The 17,504-nt window shown below is 40.6% G+C and overlaps 1 protein-coding gene across 2 annotated transcripts in view; it reads right to left on the bottom strand.

Moving 5' to 3' along the window:
• Positions 1-17,504, bottom strand: part of FLT4 (fms related receptor tyrosine kinase 4) — an 88,335-nt gene that overhangs the window by 10,087 nt on the left and 60,744 nt on the right. For both annotated transcript variants that reach the window (XM_053463610.1, XM_053463609.1), the window contains exons 9-20: positions 17,009-17,184; positions 16,087-16,249; positions 15,562-15,703; positions 13,731-13,839; positions 12,131-12,490; positions 6,050-6,196; positions 5,734-5,865; positions 5,247-5,353; positions 4,958-5,093; positions 4,301-4,405; positions 3,906-4,019; positions 9-97 (exon numbers count right to left, since the gene is read on the bottom strand). In XM_053463610.1, coding sequence (XP_053319585.1) covers positions 9-97; positions 3,906-4,019; positions 4,301-4,405; positions 4,958-5,093; positions 5,247-5,353; positions 5,734-5,865; positions 6,050-6,196; positions 12,131-12,490; positions 13,731-13,839; positions 15,562-15,703; positions 16,087-16,249; positions 17,009-17,184 — 1,780 coding nt within the window. The remainder of the gene's footprint in view (positions 1-8; positions 98-3,905; positions 4,020-4,300; positions 4,406-4,957; positions 5,094-5,246; positions 5,354-5,733; positions 5,866-6,049; positions 6,197-12,130; positions 12,491-13,730; positions 13,840-15,561; positions 15,704-16,086; positions 16,250-17,008; positions 17,185-17,504) is intronic.

Consider the following 17,504-nt stretch of genomic DNA (forward strand, 5'->3'; position numbering starts at 1 on the left):
TGAAATACCCGGTAAGGAATAAATCCATCTCGTTTGGTCCGCAGATAGTTTGAAAGGTTTCCATATTTGCAGAATTCCACAATAACCATCAGGGGTCCTATAAATGAAATATTAATTACTACATTAGTAATCCAATCTGCAATAAATGTTGTTGTGTACCTACTCTGAGTGGTTCCCTGTCCCTATAATCTTGGCCGTACTCTAGAAGTCAACAAGGTCCACTGAGTTGGACTGCCGACGAGTTACACCAAATACGTAGAAAGAGCACCATTTTTATAGCATGTGTCCAGCCTATTTTGCCCATGCTCCTCAATCCTTTTTGTGTTTCATCCACATAGGGGCTCCTAGAATGCAAATCCATCTCTAATGCAGTTGTGACTATGTAAAATCCAATGGCAACTTGGCTGGAAGATCTCCATAGCATCCTGGCAGGAAGAACCATTTGCTAAAAGACTCCCCCTGTTTATTTTACAGACCTTATACAAAAGTAAAAAGCATTTTACACACAAAATGACCCAAAATATTATTGCACTTTGGAATCCTAAACATCCTAAATATTATATAACATTGCTAAAGAAGCGATAGAAGTATAAGTGTGTGTTTTTTAGTACATACAAACAAAAACACAAGAAAAAGCATACATAGAAACAAAACAAGAACATGAAAATACATAGAACACCAGTAGCTTCTACTTGTATTACTTTTTATTTGTCTATAATACAGTGACTTAACATTAATCAGCATCTACTCCATGCCAGATTTCATTAATAGAGATATGCTGTCATTATTGAAATAAATTCCTTTTTCCATTCCATATTGATTGTATATTTGAGATAAAATATTTTTACATATAATATCCTACTGTTTCCAGTTTCTTGCTAATGTTATTTTTGCTGCCAAATAAAATACGTGTAACCATGTGGTTTCATGTTTTTGTAACACATTTTGTGGTGTAGTTTTTCTTTCTAGATTTCTCACTTCTTTTATTTTATTAAACACTGTATTCCATTATTTTTTAATCTGATCATGGAATGATCGTGGAAATAGTTTGTTTAAATGATATAGGTTTATTTTTGAAATAAATGTGCTATAATGACGTTTGCTTTTTTTTCACCCATCGTTCATACACACAAGTGTTAAAGGTACGGCCGTTATTTATTCCAATAAAGTACTTACATGTTTTTTTTCCATTAGCTATTAGAAAAACAAATTATGTTAGATAATGTCTAGATCTGTAACCTTATAAAAGTCTTCAGTTTCATGAAACAGGCAATATAGCTTGTATTCCAAGAATTCCATTCAAATGATTTTGCTACTTTTTCAATACGTTAATAATAACACATAATGTTGTTGTGAGTATAACTTCTTCTATAACTCTGGTTCTTAGTGGGACTCTCTCTACCTCAAATGTTGGTGATGACTTAAAGCCTAAATATGTATAGAATTTAATTTTCAGACCATCAACAGATGAATTCCTTTAGAAGAATACTCCATCTTTACTGATAATTTTTTAGATAAATGTAGAAACAAACATTCTATCACTTTGTAAAAAGTATTAATAGAAGTTTAAAGGAATAATATATATATATATTCTAGGGCCACACTCACCAAAAGGATATGTAACCCCTTCCTGCCTTGACAAGAGAAACCAAATGAGGGCTAGACTGCTCAACCCTTGGAGCACGTGAAACATTGGCAATGCAAAAGTGGGTTCTTTTGTGCAGTGGGGACACTAGGCAGAGTCATCTCTCCCTCTAACACATTTTCTGGGATGGTTGCCAGTAATTACAAGATGGGTCATAGAGGCTTAAATAAGCTGTGATTAGCATTTTTGGCAGCATTCCCAGAAAATATGTTTAAGATTTAAAGTGTCCAGGAGTCCAATAAATGTCACAGGTACAGCAAGGAAACAGGCAAAGCAAGGTGCAAGAGGTTACATAGAGAAAAAGAAAAAAAGGCTATAGTTAACCATTGCAAGGCCAGAGATTTCTATGCTGAAAAATTCCACTCTAAAACTAAACTTATTAATATTTTCTTTAAAAATCTCAACCAAAACACTAACCTATCATAGAGAGGTGCTTATGCAGAGAGAGAGAGAGATCAGAGGAGATCAGAAAACAGAGTGCAGGACTGATGGGACAGAGAGAGAGGCATTTTTTGTGCAACATGTTTCCGATTAAAAAAAGGCCTGAAATATAACGTGTTCACCCTCACTGAGGTGTCACTAGTCTCCCGCAAAGCCTCCATGACGTCTGTGCTCCCAAACCGGCTTGTGTGCGTCATATTTGCACCCAAATGGCTTGTCTGAGTCATCTTTGCCACCAAAAAAAAGATAAGTAGAAGAGAAAATTCTAGTGGTGCGGAGAGGGGGTCATCTAGCGAGCGACAAGCTAGCAGAATATGCAAATGCATATTTGGATGGTGTGCTGTGTGCATATGTGCCAGCGCTCCAGTCTTCCAGGTAAACCTTCACTACCCATTGCACTATGGCTCCACCCTTCCTGACCTCACCCTTTTATAGCTCCGCCCCAGGCAACCCACAGCCATGGCCGGTATTTTTTTTGAGGAAAAGGTGGCAACCCTACAGAACAAAATGTTTTCAGACTTTTTCAGACTTGATGAAAAAACATCAGGAGATTTAGAAGGCTTTTTGGCTGAAGAGTCTGTCTTTTTTCAGTATATCACTACTATTATTTTTTAATAAATCAATTTTGTTTTGGTTTGAATAAAGAGAGAATGCCCCCTCCAATTTCTGAAATAGCTATCATATTTCTCCCAGCAAAAGAATTAGAACAGGGTCATATATAAATCATTATATGTTTGATAACCTTGCAATTCTGTGTTGTATCTAAATTATCTAAGCAATGCATGGAATGTAGCTCCTGTGAATGTATTACAAATTAGTAATGATGTCACATGAAGAATCCCATGATTTAAAAGTGTCAAATATTACACAAAGGGCAAGCTGGGTTTTAAGAAATTAAAGGAAAGCCAAACTAGACAGGCAAGCAATGAATGTTTTTGAGGACATGGTTAAAATGAGAGTCCAAGCCCCATAACACTGGGAAGATAGGGTGATTTAAGAAGTCAGAGATGATTTACTGGGGGAGGTGGAAGGGGAAACGTGAGAACTTTGCTTTAAAAAAGAACTGTAGCTGAAATGCAAGCCCCTGCTACACTAGAACCTTGGAGCTGATAACAAGCTGGAAAAGATGCAGCTTTTCACATTTTTACTACTTGGTTTGCAGAAAGCCATTAGTGGTGATGTGGCCAGATTTGCCAATACATCTCCTTTGATCCCTTTATAAGCTAACATAAAAAGCCACTTAATTTAAAAGGCCTTCCTTTAAAAAAAATGATCTTTCGTTTTGTTAGTGAGGCAATATATAGTATAAACAACAATATAAACTACATTTTGGTCACACAATGTCTTTGTTTGTGTTGAAAATGTGTTTAAATTAAAGTGATATACCATATTGTTCTACTGCATTTTGCTGTTTTTTTTGTACAAGATTTAACATGTTACTGATCTTTAGAGTTGCGGGTAGGGGGACAAGTACAGTCAAATAGTCTATTACAGCGAAGTGAACTCCTGTCCCTTCACTCTGACCCCACACTATATGAGTTTACCTGTCACTCCCAATACACCGAAATATGTGCAAACACACACAAACAACTATACTACTACTACTACAATCTACTACTGATGGGCTACATAGCATTGCATTATGTGAACCCCCACGTCAGCACTCATTATCCAGAGAAAAATTCTTCTTCTTGAAGAATTCAGAGCAGCCTTGGAGGAAATTGACCTCCTGCCTCCTGAGCTACCGTCACCACCCATGCATACAAATACAGTCACACTATTTAACAGATGCAGAGATAACCACCTCCACCACACTCACCATTGGACTTGGTACATGCCCCTAAGAGGTTTACTACATTGAGGTGGTGTCCAATGTGAATGAGTATTTTCAGCTCAGACATCAATGCCTTATGTTCGCTGGCGGTGGCTCCCTCTGAAAGACATAAAATGAACCACACAATGTTTCCGACATGTCCAGCTAATAACCTTACTAGAGAGATTAGTGCGTCTGACCCATACGGTGAAATGCTGTGTCTATCTAACACGACTTTTGCCTTCAAGGACAAAGCTTGAAAATATATAAAGAATTATAAATAAGATTCATGCACAGCTCAGTTGGACTACAACTCATCCAGTTATCTAAGACAAAGAACTGTAGACTTTCTTCCTAAACCATTCTTCCTAAAAACAGGTTAAGATCTTCAAAACACATACCTTTTAACATTTTTACTGCCACCGTCTCACAGCTGCTGGATTTACTTATTCCGAAAGCTGCAGCTTCTACCACTTTACCGAATGCTCCATGACCCAGCACTTTGCCTAGGGTAGAAAAATGATAAAAACACTTCTCTCCACAGGTAACTCACATCGTTACATCTTATTCACCTTTGACATACAATTATATTAGGCCTAGAATTTATTTTGTATGAAAAGGCATGGCCATTTCACAAGGGATCCCACACTGTGTCTAAATCTCCTCTTTGGTGGGTGCCCTAAAAGGTAGATGTTATAATTTGCAATAGGAAAGATGGCTATACATCAAGTTGTTCATGCGCCACCTTAATCCACCGCAGACCATGCCTACTTTAGTGACAGATTCCATAAGCCTATGGCAAATAATGTAAAATATACATTCCTATTAACCATACAAAACCTACTCCCTAAGAGGTTCCATTAACCATGGGAAATTCTTGAGCAATTCTGGGTCAATCATCACACCAGCCAGTGGAACAGTTTACGCACATTTTGTATTGATAACACTCTAGAACTCTGGGAAGCAAAAGGTCTCAGACCAAAATCACATGGAGGATTACTAGAAATGATTTGCGTATTGCTATTATTGTCCAAATCCTGGATAAAAGGTTGTCTTACCGAGCCTTAGTCTGTCTCTTGGAAACTCCCACTTGGAGGAGTCATACGGGAGATATTCACACTGGTCCTCAAGAGGTACCTCACCAGGGTCCATGATGATTGATAGATATCCAGTCTTTATTTCACTGTGGTTAGGCTACAGTGACAAATGTATAATTGTGAAAAAGAAATATTTTCAGAAGCCCTTGCCTGTCTACTCCCATGCTTAGAAGACTTTATCAAGTAGTCCTATAAGATGCTTATTGCTTACACAATTTAATATAGTCTATGAACAGGCTTATATGCGTACCCTTTTGATGTTGCAGAATATAAGAATAAGTAGGATCCAGAAGAAAACAGCAATGACACCAGTTCCAATGAGTATGACAATCTCGACATTTGTTTTGTCATCCATTCCTGAGCAAGGTGAACAAGATAAACGTTAAAAAGGAATATTGACAACAATGGCATTACACTATATGAGTTTAAGATGTTAAAGTCGAATATACAATATATATATATATAGATATTTAATATAAAATCCTTAAGTATAATCTGCATAAAGTGGCATTTACTGGCAATGGTTCATTCAGTGGGAACAGCTGATATACCCCTATTGTATATATTACCTGAATGAATACCCTATTTTTTTAAGCTAATGGTAAAATAATATATCTACGTTCAACAGTAAGACATCCCCATTATCTAAAATCAAACTTTTTGATGTTCCAAATACTTCTTTCCACTTTAATTGCCCTTAAGAACAGGCACTAAAGAACCGGCTTGTTTGTTGATACCTTCCACTGACACACTAGCTGAAGAGTTCACGCAACCCTTTCCATTACAGGCTCTGCAAAGATACAACCCGGCATCCTCCTCTCTGACTCGTTGGATGCTCAGCGTCTGGTTCAGCTCTTCTAGAACAATGCCTAGTAAAACAAAGATTTTTTATCTCTGATGCAGAAGAACAACACTCAGATAAAACAGTATTATTTACACTTAAAATGCATTTACAGCTAAATGCTACATAAGTGACATGACTACTTTAAGCATTCAATAAATACATACATAAAAATGTTTTTCGTTTAAAGAACATCACAGAATTTTGTGTACCTGAGACCTCTTCAACAAGCTTGTTGTCCTTGTACCAAAGGATGTTGGGACTTGGGGTTCCATCAGCTCTACAGTGCATCACCATGGAATCACTCACGTTCACCATCTTGTCAGTCAGGTCCTGTCTCAGATGCGGGGCTTCTTGTGCTAGAAAAGGAAATATGTAGGCCAGATGTAGGCTTACTGGCTGTCATGCCATGGCATGAGTAACTGGAGCTTGGCACTGAATGGGTTAAGGGATTTGACTGATGCTAGGTCCAGTAACATTTGTTCACACCTTTCCTTTTGGAGCCAGAACCCAAAATAAAACTTGATTACCCCATGCTGGGTATTGTCACCTTGGACAGGAAAGGATTCCTGTGGAAGAGTGAAGGGCCAGACATGCTGGCTACATCTCCCTGGGGTGTGGAGACAGGGTATCAATAGACACAGGGTAAAATTATTAAATGTATAATGTCCAAAATATGATGAGTACATAACCTTTGGGCCCTATCGTACATTGCATCCTTATGTCTGTGATGTGCTGGTTTCAGGGAGACCAAACACGCCATGCAGGCATGTCCATAGCAAGTGTTATGCGAATGTGTCCTTGTGCCAACTGATACAGGTGTGGAGTTTGGTATGAAAATGATCACTAGGCCCAGAGAATTATGATGATCCTGGTGTCATAATTATGCCAAGCTCGGCCGGCGTCATATTACATATTTTCTGATCCCAGACCAAAGTTGAGAAGATATAACCCCGCCTTCAGAAGGTCATAGTTCTGAACCCCCTACTCCCATCCCCTTGCTCAGGTAACAGGAAAAGGGCGGTCTTGGGGGGGGGATAAAAAGGTGGGCAATTGGTAATGGAGGAGAGCCTGTTTTTACCATCAGAGAGACAACATCAAGGTTCCAAGGAAGTGTGGTATGATACTCTGTTTTATCCCTTTTATTTTATACTGTTTGTACTTGTACTATTTTAGTCTATGTCTCTTTTTATATGCATTTTTGTATAACAGCACTGTGACCCATTTTATGCTCAGATTAAACATTTTTAATCAGTTCTGTCTTTGTTCTCTAATCGAACTCAGCCTAGAGATAGCCTTTTGTATACATATAAGTCACGTTACTAAGCGCTTAACTATATAGATATCAGTTTGGGGATTGTGTAGTTATCGCAGTCTGATTGTTTTTGGGTAACCTAAGACGCCCGGTTTTAAAGTTCTTGGTGGTGGCAGCGTGTTTTACACTGGGAGTTTTGGGGTGACTGGTTGGGGTTGGTGGTGGTTGCTTGGTGCCCTGCGGGGAAAGTGACCGAACGCGCCGGAAGTCTGGTTGGCGTTTGACCCTTGTTACGCCCGTACTCCCACGTCGCGGCTCGGCCGATAGCCTGCCTGTGACAAACTGGTGGCATAGCGGTGGGATAGATAGATATATATTGATAGATCTATTGATTGATAGATAGATAGATATATGGATATATATATTTTTTAGAGGTTTTTAGTGCTGACTGGATTTGCCTGAAGCACTAGAAGAAATTGCATACCTTTTTGTGTAATTTCCAAAGACAGAGCTCAGTGCTGATTTAAAAAGACATACAAAGTACAAAACAGTTTCCCCTCCCTACTCTTGTTTTTCTTTCTCTATACCATTTCCGAATATGGAGGCCTATCGGAAACAACGCAAAGAGGCCCTGGAATTGATGTGCCAAGCAAGGAATTTACAAACTTTTGGCAAGAGCAAGGAACAACTTATTGCTGACCTTATGGAGACCGACAGGCACACTGTAGAGCCAGAGACGGACATCGAAAGCGTTACAGAACTCCCTACTACTGCAGGAGCGCTACTTGTTGGAATGCCCAGTGGTTGTACCCCTCAAGGTGCTATGGACGTTTGCACAACGGATTTATTTCGGCAACTAATGGCTTCAAATCCTCGGGAGGCCATGCAGGTGATGATTCAACAGCAAGCTGCAGAAAGAGAAGCTGCGGAAAGGCAGGCAGAAAGAGAAGCTGCGGAAAGGCAGGCAGAAAGAGAAGCTGCGGAAAGGCAGGCAGAAAGAGAGGCACAAAGGAGACATGAACTGGAAATGGCCAAGCTGCAGTCCACTGTTCAGTCCTCTCTGAACAGTAATGCATCCGATCCCAGCACACGTAGGCTCCGCAAGGATGATTTTCCCTCCCTGGAAGAAGGGACTGATTTGGATGTGTTCCTAAAAAGTTTTGAAAAAGTGTGCAGGCAGCACCAAATACCCTCAGACCAGTGGGGGAGATATCTAACCCCCCAACTGAAAGGAAAAGCCTTGGATGTGTTTGTGTCCCTTCCCTCAGAGACTGATAACGATTATGAAGCAATCAAATCTGCCTTGCAAAAAACTTTCAACCTTACTCCTGAGGCTTACAGGAAAAAGTTTAGGAGCATGCAGCAGAGTGCGTCATCCAGCTGCATTCTATATGTTGCACAATTGGAAACCGCGTACAAGCAGTGGGTTACTGGGGTACAAGTTACTACCTATGAAGCTGTTAATGACTTAATGATCCTGGAACAGTTCTTACAGACCCGGAGCCCCGATGTACGCGAATGGATTTTAGAAAGAAAGCCGAAAACAGCTAGGGATGCCGCAGAGCTGGCAGATGACTACGCCGACATTCGTGCATCTAGGCGTGGAGTTGTGTCAGCTGGCACTTCCACCTGGAGAGGGGCTACAGTTCCATCATCGTCCACAAGATCAGCAGTGAGGACTGCACCACCAACTGCCAATGGGGTAAGGGCTAGGTCTGGTGAATCACATGCCCGCCGTTGTTTTCAATGCAACCAGATTGGGCATCTGAGCTTTAATTGCCCCACTAGAAATTCACCCCAACCTGCTCGTGGGGGTGGGAGCGCCCCTGAAGGGGCACCATCAGTTTTGCTTGTGGGTGGGCCTGTGGGGAGAAAGGAGGATAACCTGCAGAGTGTAACTGTGGGTGACCGGGTGACCATGGGACTGAGAGATTCTGGAGCTTCATTCACCTTGGTGCGCCCTGAAGTGGTGAATACGGAGGACATAATCCCTGGAAGAACCATGTCCATCAAAGGAATTGGGGGTGTGCGCCCTGCTGTGCCCATGGCACGTGTGTACCTGGATTGGGGTGTGGGGAAAGGTTTGCGGGAAGTGGGTGTTTCAGAGGATATCCCTGTTAATGTTCTTTTGGGGAATGATTTGGGCCGGATGCTCTGTCACTATGCTCCAGAGGACACTGCTTGCGAGCCAGAAGGGCTGACTGACAGCCCTGCTTCACCTGAAGTTCTGTGTGAAACTTTGGGGGACATTGTGAAATGTGATCACTGGGAGGGAGGGCAGAGCGAATCTGTGCCAGAACCAGGGGTCTCTGAGGTGCCATGTGAGAAGGTGGAGGTTTCGCATCACTGGGAGGGAGGGCAGAGCGAATCTGTGCCAGAACCAGGGGTGTCTGAGGTACCGTGTGAGAATGTGGAGGTTTTGCATCACTGGGAGGGAGGGCAGAGCGAATCTGTGCCAGAACCAGGGGTGTCTGAGGTGCCGTGTGAGAATGTGGAGGTTTCACATCACTGGGAGGGAGGGCAGAGCGAATCTGTACCAGAACCAGGGGTCTCTGAGGTGCCATGTGAGAAGGTGGAGGTTTTGCATCACTGGGAGGGAGGGCAGAGCAAATCTGTGCCAGAACCAGGGGTGTCTGAGGTGCCGTGTGAGAATGTGGAGGTTTCACATCACTGGGAGGGAGGGCAGAGCGAATCTGTGCCAGAACCAGGGGTGTCTGAGGTACCGTGTGAGAATGTGGAGGTTTTGCATCACTGGGAGGGAGGGCAGACCGAATCTGTGCCAGAACCAGGGGTGTCTGAGGTACCGTGTGAGAATGTGGAGGTTTTGCATCACTGGGAGGGAGGGCAGATCGAATCTGTGCCAGAACCAGGGATGTCTGAGGGGCTTTGTGAAAGTGTGAGAGGACCACCCGACTGTGCAGAAGGGCAGGGAACGAGTGAATGTCCGTCTGTGCCAGAACCCAGAATGTTGGAGGTGTCGTGTGAGAATTTGAAGGCTTTGCATCACTGGGAGGGAGGGCAGAGTGAATCTGTGCCAGAGCCAGGGATGTTTGAGGTGCTATGTGAAGATGTGAGGAGGCCACCTGACTGTGGAGAAGGGCAGAGGGTGAGTGAGTGTTCCTCTGTGTCAGGATTAGCTGGTTCCCGGGGTCCTGTATGTATGCCTCCTTTGAGTGGAACAGGTGGAGTGACAGATGTTTCAACCATAACTGTGGTAACCTGGCAGCAGTCTTCCCATAATAGGGGACAGAGAGAGGGCTTTGGTGCACCTGTGCCCGTATTCTGTGGGACTACAAAGTCAGGACACAAGGGAGAGGGTGAAACTGGTAACCATTCTGTTATCCCTTACGTAGGGCCTACTTGGTTTGGAAAGGCAGGGCGGGACACCCTAGCTACCCATCAAGTAGATTTGTTGGGGCTTGTAGCTATACCGAGCTGCATGAAGAAACAATCTGTTATTAAGGGGGTGGACTATGCCCCTGGGTACCCTGAGACAATGGCCTTATCCTGTAGCAGAGCAGATAAGGTAGCTGATGCTTTGCTCAGTATATTCCGCAGGGTGGGTTTTCCCAAAGAAATACTTTATCTAAGCCGGAAACTGTTACCCAGGGAAAGAGTAGGTTGGCGCAGAGATAAGCTTGTGGCTTAATCTCTGGGCCACCCTCTTAAAGGGGGAGGTGTCATGCCATGGCATGAGTAACTGGAGCTTGGCACTGAATGGGTTAAGGGATTTGACTGATGCTAGGTCCAGTAACATTTGTTCACACCTTTCCTTTTGGAGCCAGAACCCAAAATAAAACTTGATTACCCCATGCTGGGTATTGTCACCTTGGACAGGAAAGGATTCCTGTGGAAGAGTGAAGGGCCAGACATGCTGGCTACATCTCCCTGGGGTGTGGAGACAGGGTATCAATAGACACAGGGTAAAATTATTAAATGTATAATGTCCAAAATATGATGAGTACATAACCTTTGGGCCCTATCGTACATTGCATCCTTATGTCTGTGATGTGCTGGTTTCAGGGAGACCAAACACGCCATGCAGGCATGTCCATAGCAAGTGTTATGCGAATGTGTCCTTGTGCCAACTGATACAGGTGTGGAGTTTGGTATGAAAATGATCACTAGGCCCAGAGAATTATGATGATCCTGGTGTCATAATTATGCCAAGCTCGGCCGGCGTCATATTACATATTTTCTGATCCCAGACCAAAGTTGAGAAGATATAACCCCGCCTTCAGAAGGTCATAGTTCTGAACCCCCTACTCCCATCCCCTTGCTCAGGTAACAGGAAAAGGGCGGTCTTGGGGGGGGGATAAAAAGGTGGGCAATTGGTAATGGAGGAGAGCCTGTTTTTACCATCAGAGAGACAACATCAAGGTTCCAAGGAAGTGTGGTATGATACTCTGTTTTATCCCTTTTATTTTATACTGTTTGTACTTGTACTATTTTAGTCTATGTCTCTTTTTATATGCATTTTTGTATAACAGCACTGTGACCCATTTTATGCTCAGATTAAACATTTTTAATCAGTTCTGTCTTTGTTCTCTAATCGAACTCAGCCTAGAGATAGCCTTTTGTATACATATAAGTCACGTTACTAAGCGCTTAACTATATAGATATCAGTTTGGGGATTGTGTAGTTATCGCAGTCTGATTGTTTTTGGGTAACCTAAGACGCCCGGTTTTAAAGTTCTTGGTGGTGGCAGCGTGTTTTACACTGGGAGTTTTGGGGTGACTGGTTGGGGTTGGTGGTGGTTGCTTGGTGCCCTGCGGGGAAAGTGACCGAACGCGCCGGAAGTCTGGTTGGCGTTTGACCCTTGTTACGCCCGTACTCCCACGTCGCGGCTCGGCCGATAGCCCTGTCCGTGACACTGGCATCCCCCAAAAAGGCAGGCATCAAGAGGTCAACATGAAATCTTGCTCCATATTCACACTACAACCTACTCCCTCTCATTGACCATCTGAAATGTTGGGGGTAATCTAAATCTCAGTGTTTCAAGGTATAATGATGGAATGAGAGCGCTATTTAACTCACCCAGTACGGAGATATACTTTTTGTGGCAGTGCTTCTCTTGGGTCTTGCGATTCTGCACTTCGCACACATAGTCCCCTTCATCATCCAGGGAAATATTTGGAATGTTGAGGACCAGGACGGCACTATTAGAGCCTGATTTGTGCTGGAGCTCTCCCTGTATTTTGGCTGCATACTGATGAATGTTTTTACAGTCCAGCATAAGTGGGTTTCCTTCTGCATCATCCAGGGTCAGGAGGTTCAGGCGATACCATTGAAGGTTCTCATAGGTATAGCTGTCCGCGTGGCAACTCAAGCTGACATTTTGGCCTTCAATTGGCTCTTCTGAAGGCTGAGGCTCAATTCGGAAACCATCTGGGATTGCTATGGAAAAGAGCGAAGTTATTGACAAGTTGACCTGTATGTTAATGAAAGTTCATAACCCATAAGGTTAATGTATCCAGCAATTCCACTGCAAAATAGGAACGGTTTTCTTTTGCTATAGCAACAAAGAATTTTGACCTATTACTGCCATCTCCTTAGCTTAGTTTCTCCCACAGTACATGCACTATCCATACAAGCCCTACATTTTTTAGCACTTGAATTCTTTGGTATGATTTTAAAACAGATGTTAAAACTGTTGGTTATTCTTGATTTGTCTTGGTATGTGAAAACCAGCCTGGAAGGCACATTCTCGTCAAATGTCAAACCTGATCGTTCAGAATGTTATATTAGGTATTTTAACTTGTTTCTGCCATTTTAATGAATTGTTTTCATTTTGAGATACAAAATAACAAATTCTAACTACAAGTTATTAGGTAATAACAATATAACAAATGTTAGGAATAGAAGTTCGTGTCATTTTTACCACTAGGGGGCGACATACCAATCTACCTTGGTATTTACATGTTATGCTATATAAAACAATAAATAATAATCATACTAGGCAAATGGACACCTATGGAAGTAACTACATTCTATTTCTATGTAATCAGAATTTTTTTTATGTTTATGTTTGTAGGTTTTTAAGTTTAATTCAGCATTCTAAAGGCAAAATCTAGATAACTGAGCAGACAAAACTTTAAAGATATATTAATCAGTGATAGGCAAGGTTGGCAGGTCAGCTAATTTGACTCCAGCTTCCATAAGGCTCAACAGTATAAGCCATCTATCAATCCTACTAACTACAATTCCTGCTCAAAAAAAAGAAGAAGAGAAGGGCTATGTGGTCATCATGTTCATTTAGTTCTAGAAAGTGTAAACTTCCAATTTCACATACAAGCATTACACATATGATCTTTAAAACATGGAAGTATAGAATTTGCCGTCAAACGATTTTATGTGTAATGTTTATATATGAAATTAGAAGTTTACACTCTTAAGAACTAAATGTTGCTTAAAAAACATTCAAAAAATGCATTATTTTCATGTGATTAAACCTTAAGAAGAAAGAATAAAATGACACATCTGTTAAAGTAATTTTGTTTAACATAGTGGTGGGTGCCATTTATGCCTTGTCTTAGTGGAACAGCATCTTTACATGCATGCAATTCCATTTTTGTCTGTTGGCCCCCATGTGCCAATTTTCCATAATAGGCTCCATCCCGTTCATACTGTCACTTACTTGTAACATAGAAGTATACGAGTCTTTCGTCTCTCCCAGCTTTGTTGGAAGCAGAACATTTGTACATGATGGAGATGTTGGCTTGTTGGATCACCAGCCTGCTAACTGTCTGCAAAGTGACATATAACAGAATTTCAACATAATTAAAAATAAATAAATAAAAAGGTGTTTTTTTTTTTTTTTAGGAAACAGGAAGTTGGTTAGTGTTTTAGTCACATGTCTTAGCAGGTATTTCGACCATTAGGAACGTTAGATTCCTCCCTAGGGAAATGGATGCTGTGTAGCTATGTACTGATTAATTTAATAATATTAATAAATAATAAATTAATACATAATATAATGTACATTCATATTAAACTTATTGTATTGAAAGAATACGGTACATTTGCTTTTTTATTTTATATGCCACATGTTCTTTGTTATTTGGTATATATATTGTGGATGAGATTTACTAACTGAGTCTGTTTTTTTTTTTTTGTAGTTATATTCAACATTGAAAGCAACAGTCCTAGCACATAGGAAACGATTTCATCATGTAAAATTACACTTAATTGTCACGTTACACAAAAGCATGCAGAGATTTTTTCTGTAGGAGTTAAATATAGTCCTTAAAAGTTTCCCATGATGTTTTTAGGTGATTCCGTCATCAGAGAAAAATAATAAAATGCCATATCTGTTTAATGTTGTGTGTAAGTGGAACAGCACCTTTATAGAGTAGATGTCAACAAAAACAGTGTAACTTTCTTTTTTTCGCCTAGAAATATTTTATAAATGCAATGGGCATCAAGGATCTCCTCCCACGTTAGTACTTGAAATCGTCAAAGATAAATCAATAAATTCCTAGTTAAATGATTACCAGCGTTTTTATAAATGTGTAATCAATAATCACTTTAAATATTCCGTATACTTTGTTGAACTGTCAATAGACTGCCCTAAATTTTAAATAAAGGTAAGGATATTTGAGGAAGCATGCTTCCCTACAGACCTACTGTTATTTAATATTATTGTTATTGATTCTGATAAAAGAGATGCCTGATTGTGATGTCATCCATCAATTCAGAATGATTTATAATCCAGAAATTCAGAAAAAAAATCAGAATTCATTTACAATTCAGAAAGACGTATAATTAGTATAGTGAAAACATTTGAAGTTCTATAAAGGGATAGCTTTTGGCATGGAGGATCCCACATGGGTTGGGCTACCATGTTGGCTGATTAATAAGCTGATTAGTATCCCCCTGACTCATAGGGCAGTGATGAGGATAAAGCAATTAGACCATAAAATTGTGGTAATGCAATCACCATTACGTAAAATCAAAACAAAAAAAAATATTTTTTACTTGTGGCCTCTACGGCCACCTGGGACACCCATTAGTCAGTCAGACTCTTACGCCCTATGCTTGTGTTTTGGTTCTTGTGAGCAAAATGATACAAATGATGTAATATGACCATATGTAATTACTGCCATACATATTTTACTGTTGAATGGTGACATAAAAATACTGCATTGTACTGAAAATATTAACTCTTTCAGCTGAGCAGTACAATCTTTCTATGAGTTATTCTCTCCTCTAGCACTGGGAAAGTTAAAACTCATATACTTTAACTATGGATGAACTTTTAACCTAGGATAATCAGCTGACTGATATTTCTTCCTAGTATAGTTTTTTTTGGGTACTTCCTTGATTGGAAAATAGATTGAGTTGCAGGCAGTTGCTGTTGTTGCACTGTAGATAATTGACTTCCCCAATAATTCATGATTGTTCCTGGCAGGATGACTTTAGGAAGTGCAATGCAATCAGGGAATATCACCCAGAGACCACATGGATACCTTATTCCGCCCCTCCACAAACTCGCTCCAAGTCTCAATGCTTTCAATGTTGTTTACCGCCCCATCCGGGGTTACGTCTTTCCAGTCCTTGCACTCGGGCATTCGGTCACGCTGATGTCTGCGAGAGGACCTCTGCCTTGCTCTGCAAGATGGAAAAGAAGGCGTTAGGCCGCTTTTTTATGTCTCTGATGAACTGTTGTATAATACATCTTCAATCTATTCAACAATAATGGTGATACATGATCCTTACATTTGGAAATACAAGAGGACACACTGATGGCTTATTATTTAATACATTTTAATTAACTAATCATTTCAGATTATTTTTAATGTTTTAAATTTGTTAATAATTACTAGGTCTAGAAAAAATCTTAGGAGGAAACATATACATAAGTACACCATGGTTTTCACTGAGCTGCAAATTCCTGGTCTGGGGTATAAATGTTAACATACTTTTTGTAAGAGAATGGAGTTGAGTAATTAAATGTTAAAAAAAAAGGCATTATGATTATTATTAGAACATACACACTGCGGCGAGAATACATTTTGCATGGAGTCCACGGCCTCCACTGCCACTGGATAGATGTTGGAGCTGGAACCCCAAACACAGTGCAGGTAAGGGCTTGACGACTACCTTGAGCATAAATACCAGGTGACGAAGCTTCCTTCTCATGGATCTGGGGTGGGACTACGAGACACCGGAAAAATCAGTGTTACTTATCCAACTTTTTAAACAATGGCACACACATCGATGTATATGCAATATATAGTAAGAATAGTAGATATTTTACACAATGTTTCAAATTATTATCAGCCTTACAAATAATAGACTCTAGAATTACCTATTATGATCAGCTAGAAGCATGAAAAAACGTGTACATTACAACTTTCCACAGGGTCAATGAAAGTTGAATTTGTCTTAATAATATATAATTGATTCACTAAGTTTGCAGTTATGTCATTATGGGGAATGTTTTGCGTATGTTACCTTGAAAATGTTCACCGCCAATGACCCTTGTGCGTATGAATTTGGTGTTCCATGGCAATTAATTGCTAAAGCGTGTAAAAGGACCACCAACGCTTGAAATCACTGGCTGTCAACTCTTCAAGGAGGTACGCAAAAGTTTCTGGTTTTAGAGAATCCTACCAAATGCTCACGTCCCTCTTTAAGGCGGATCTCTCTGACACTGACATGAAGCACACTACGTTTTTGCACGACAGTCCTAATTTTCTGGCACTTTCCAGAGTAACTGCTTTTGAAGGCATTAAGAACCCTCTGTTCTCCCCTGACCGGCCCGGGGAGCTGTAAAATGAATTGGGGTCTAGTATTTTGCTGAAACCCAGCAATGCAATTACAAATGGCGTAATAACATCAATATTTCAATAACTTATAAAAGGCAATTTTGTAAATGGAATCCAATATAACTCTATCATGTATTCCTCTTACCATTCACCACCAGCTGCAAGCTTATTCTTTCTTCTAGACTAGCTTGCTCATTCCTTAGCACCAGCGTGTATGTTGCTGCGTCCAGCTCCACCACATCCCGGATCTGCAAAGCATGCTGGGCCTGACGGTACTTGCTGTAGATGCTACTAAATGGTATCAGCTTCCCATCTTTAAACCTAAGACAGAGAAGCAGAACATATCAAAATATTTGTAATGCATAGGAGCAACTTGGCACTAACTGTAGGAGTTTTATTAGCATTGCAGGTGTTCCTAGGCACAATAACTACATGTAACTTTGTGAATAGAACATTTTATAGGTAAGGTGTTCAGGAGAAGCGGGTGAACCATTTGGAAAAACAGATGTCAAAATTAAACCAAGGCCCCTTTTGGCTAGTAGCCAATAAGCCTTTTGTTATGTCTTGGCTCAGCTGATAATATATATTAAGGTCTAATAACCAAAATTAGTGTCTCAGTTATCAGTTTAGTCTTCATTTGC

This window comes from Spea bombifrons, chromosome 4, assembly GCF_027358695.1.
Source record: "Spea bombifrons isolate aSpeBom1 chromosome 4, aSpeBom1.2.pri, whole genome shotgun sequence".
NCBI classification, from domain to species: Eukaryota; Metazoa; Chordata; class Amphibia; order Anura; family Pelobatidae; genus Spea; species Spea bombifrons.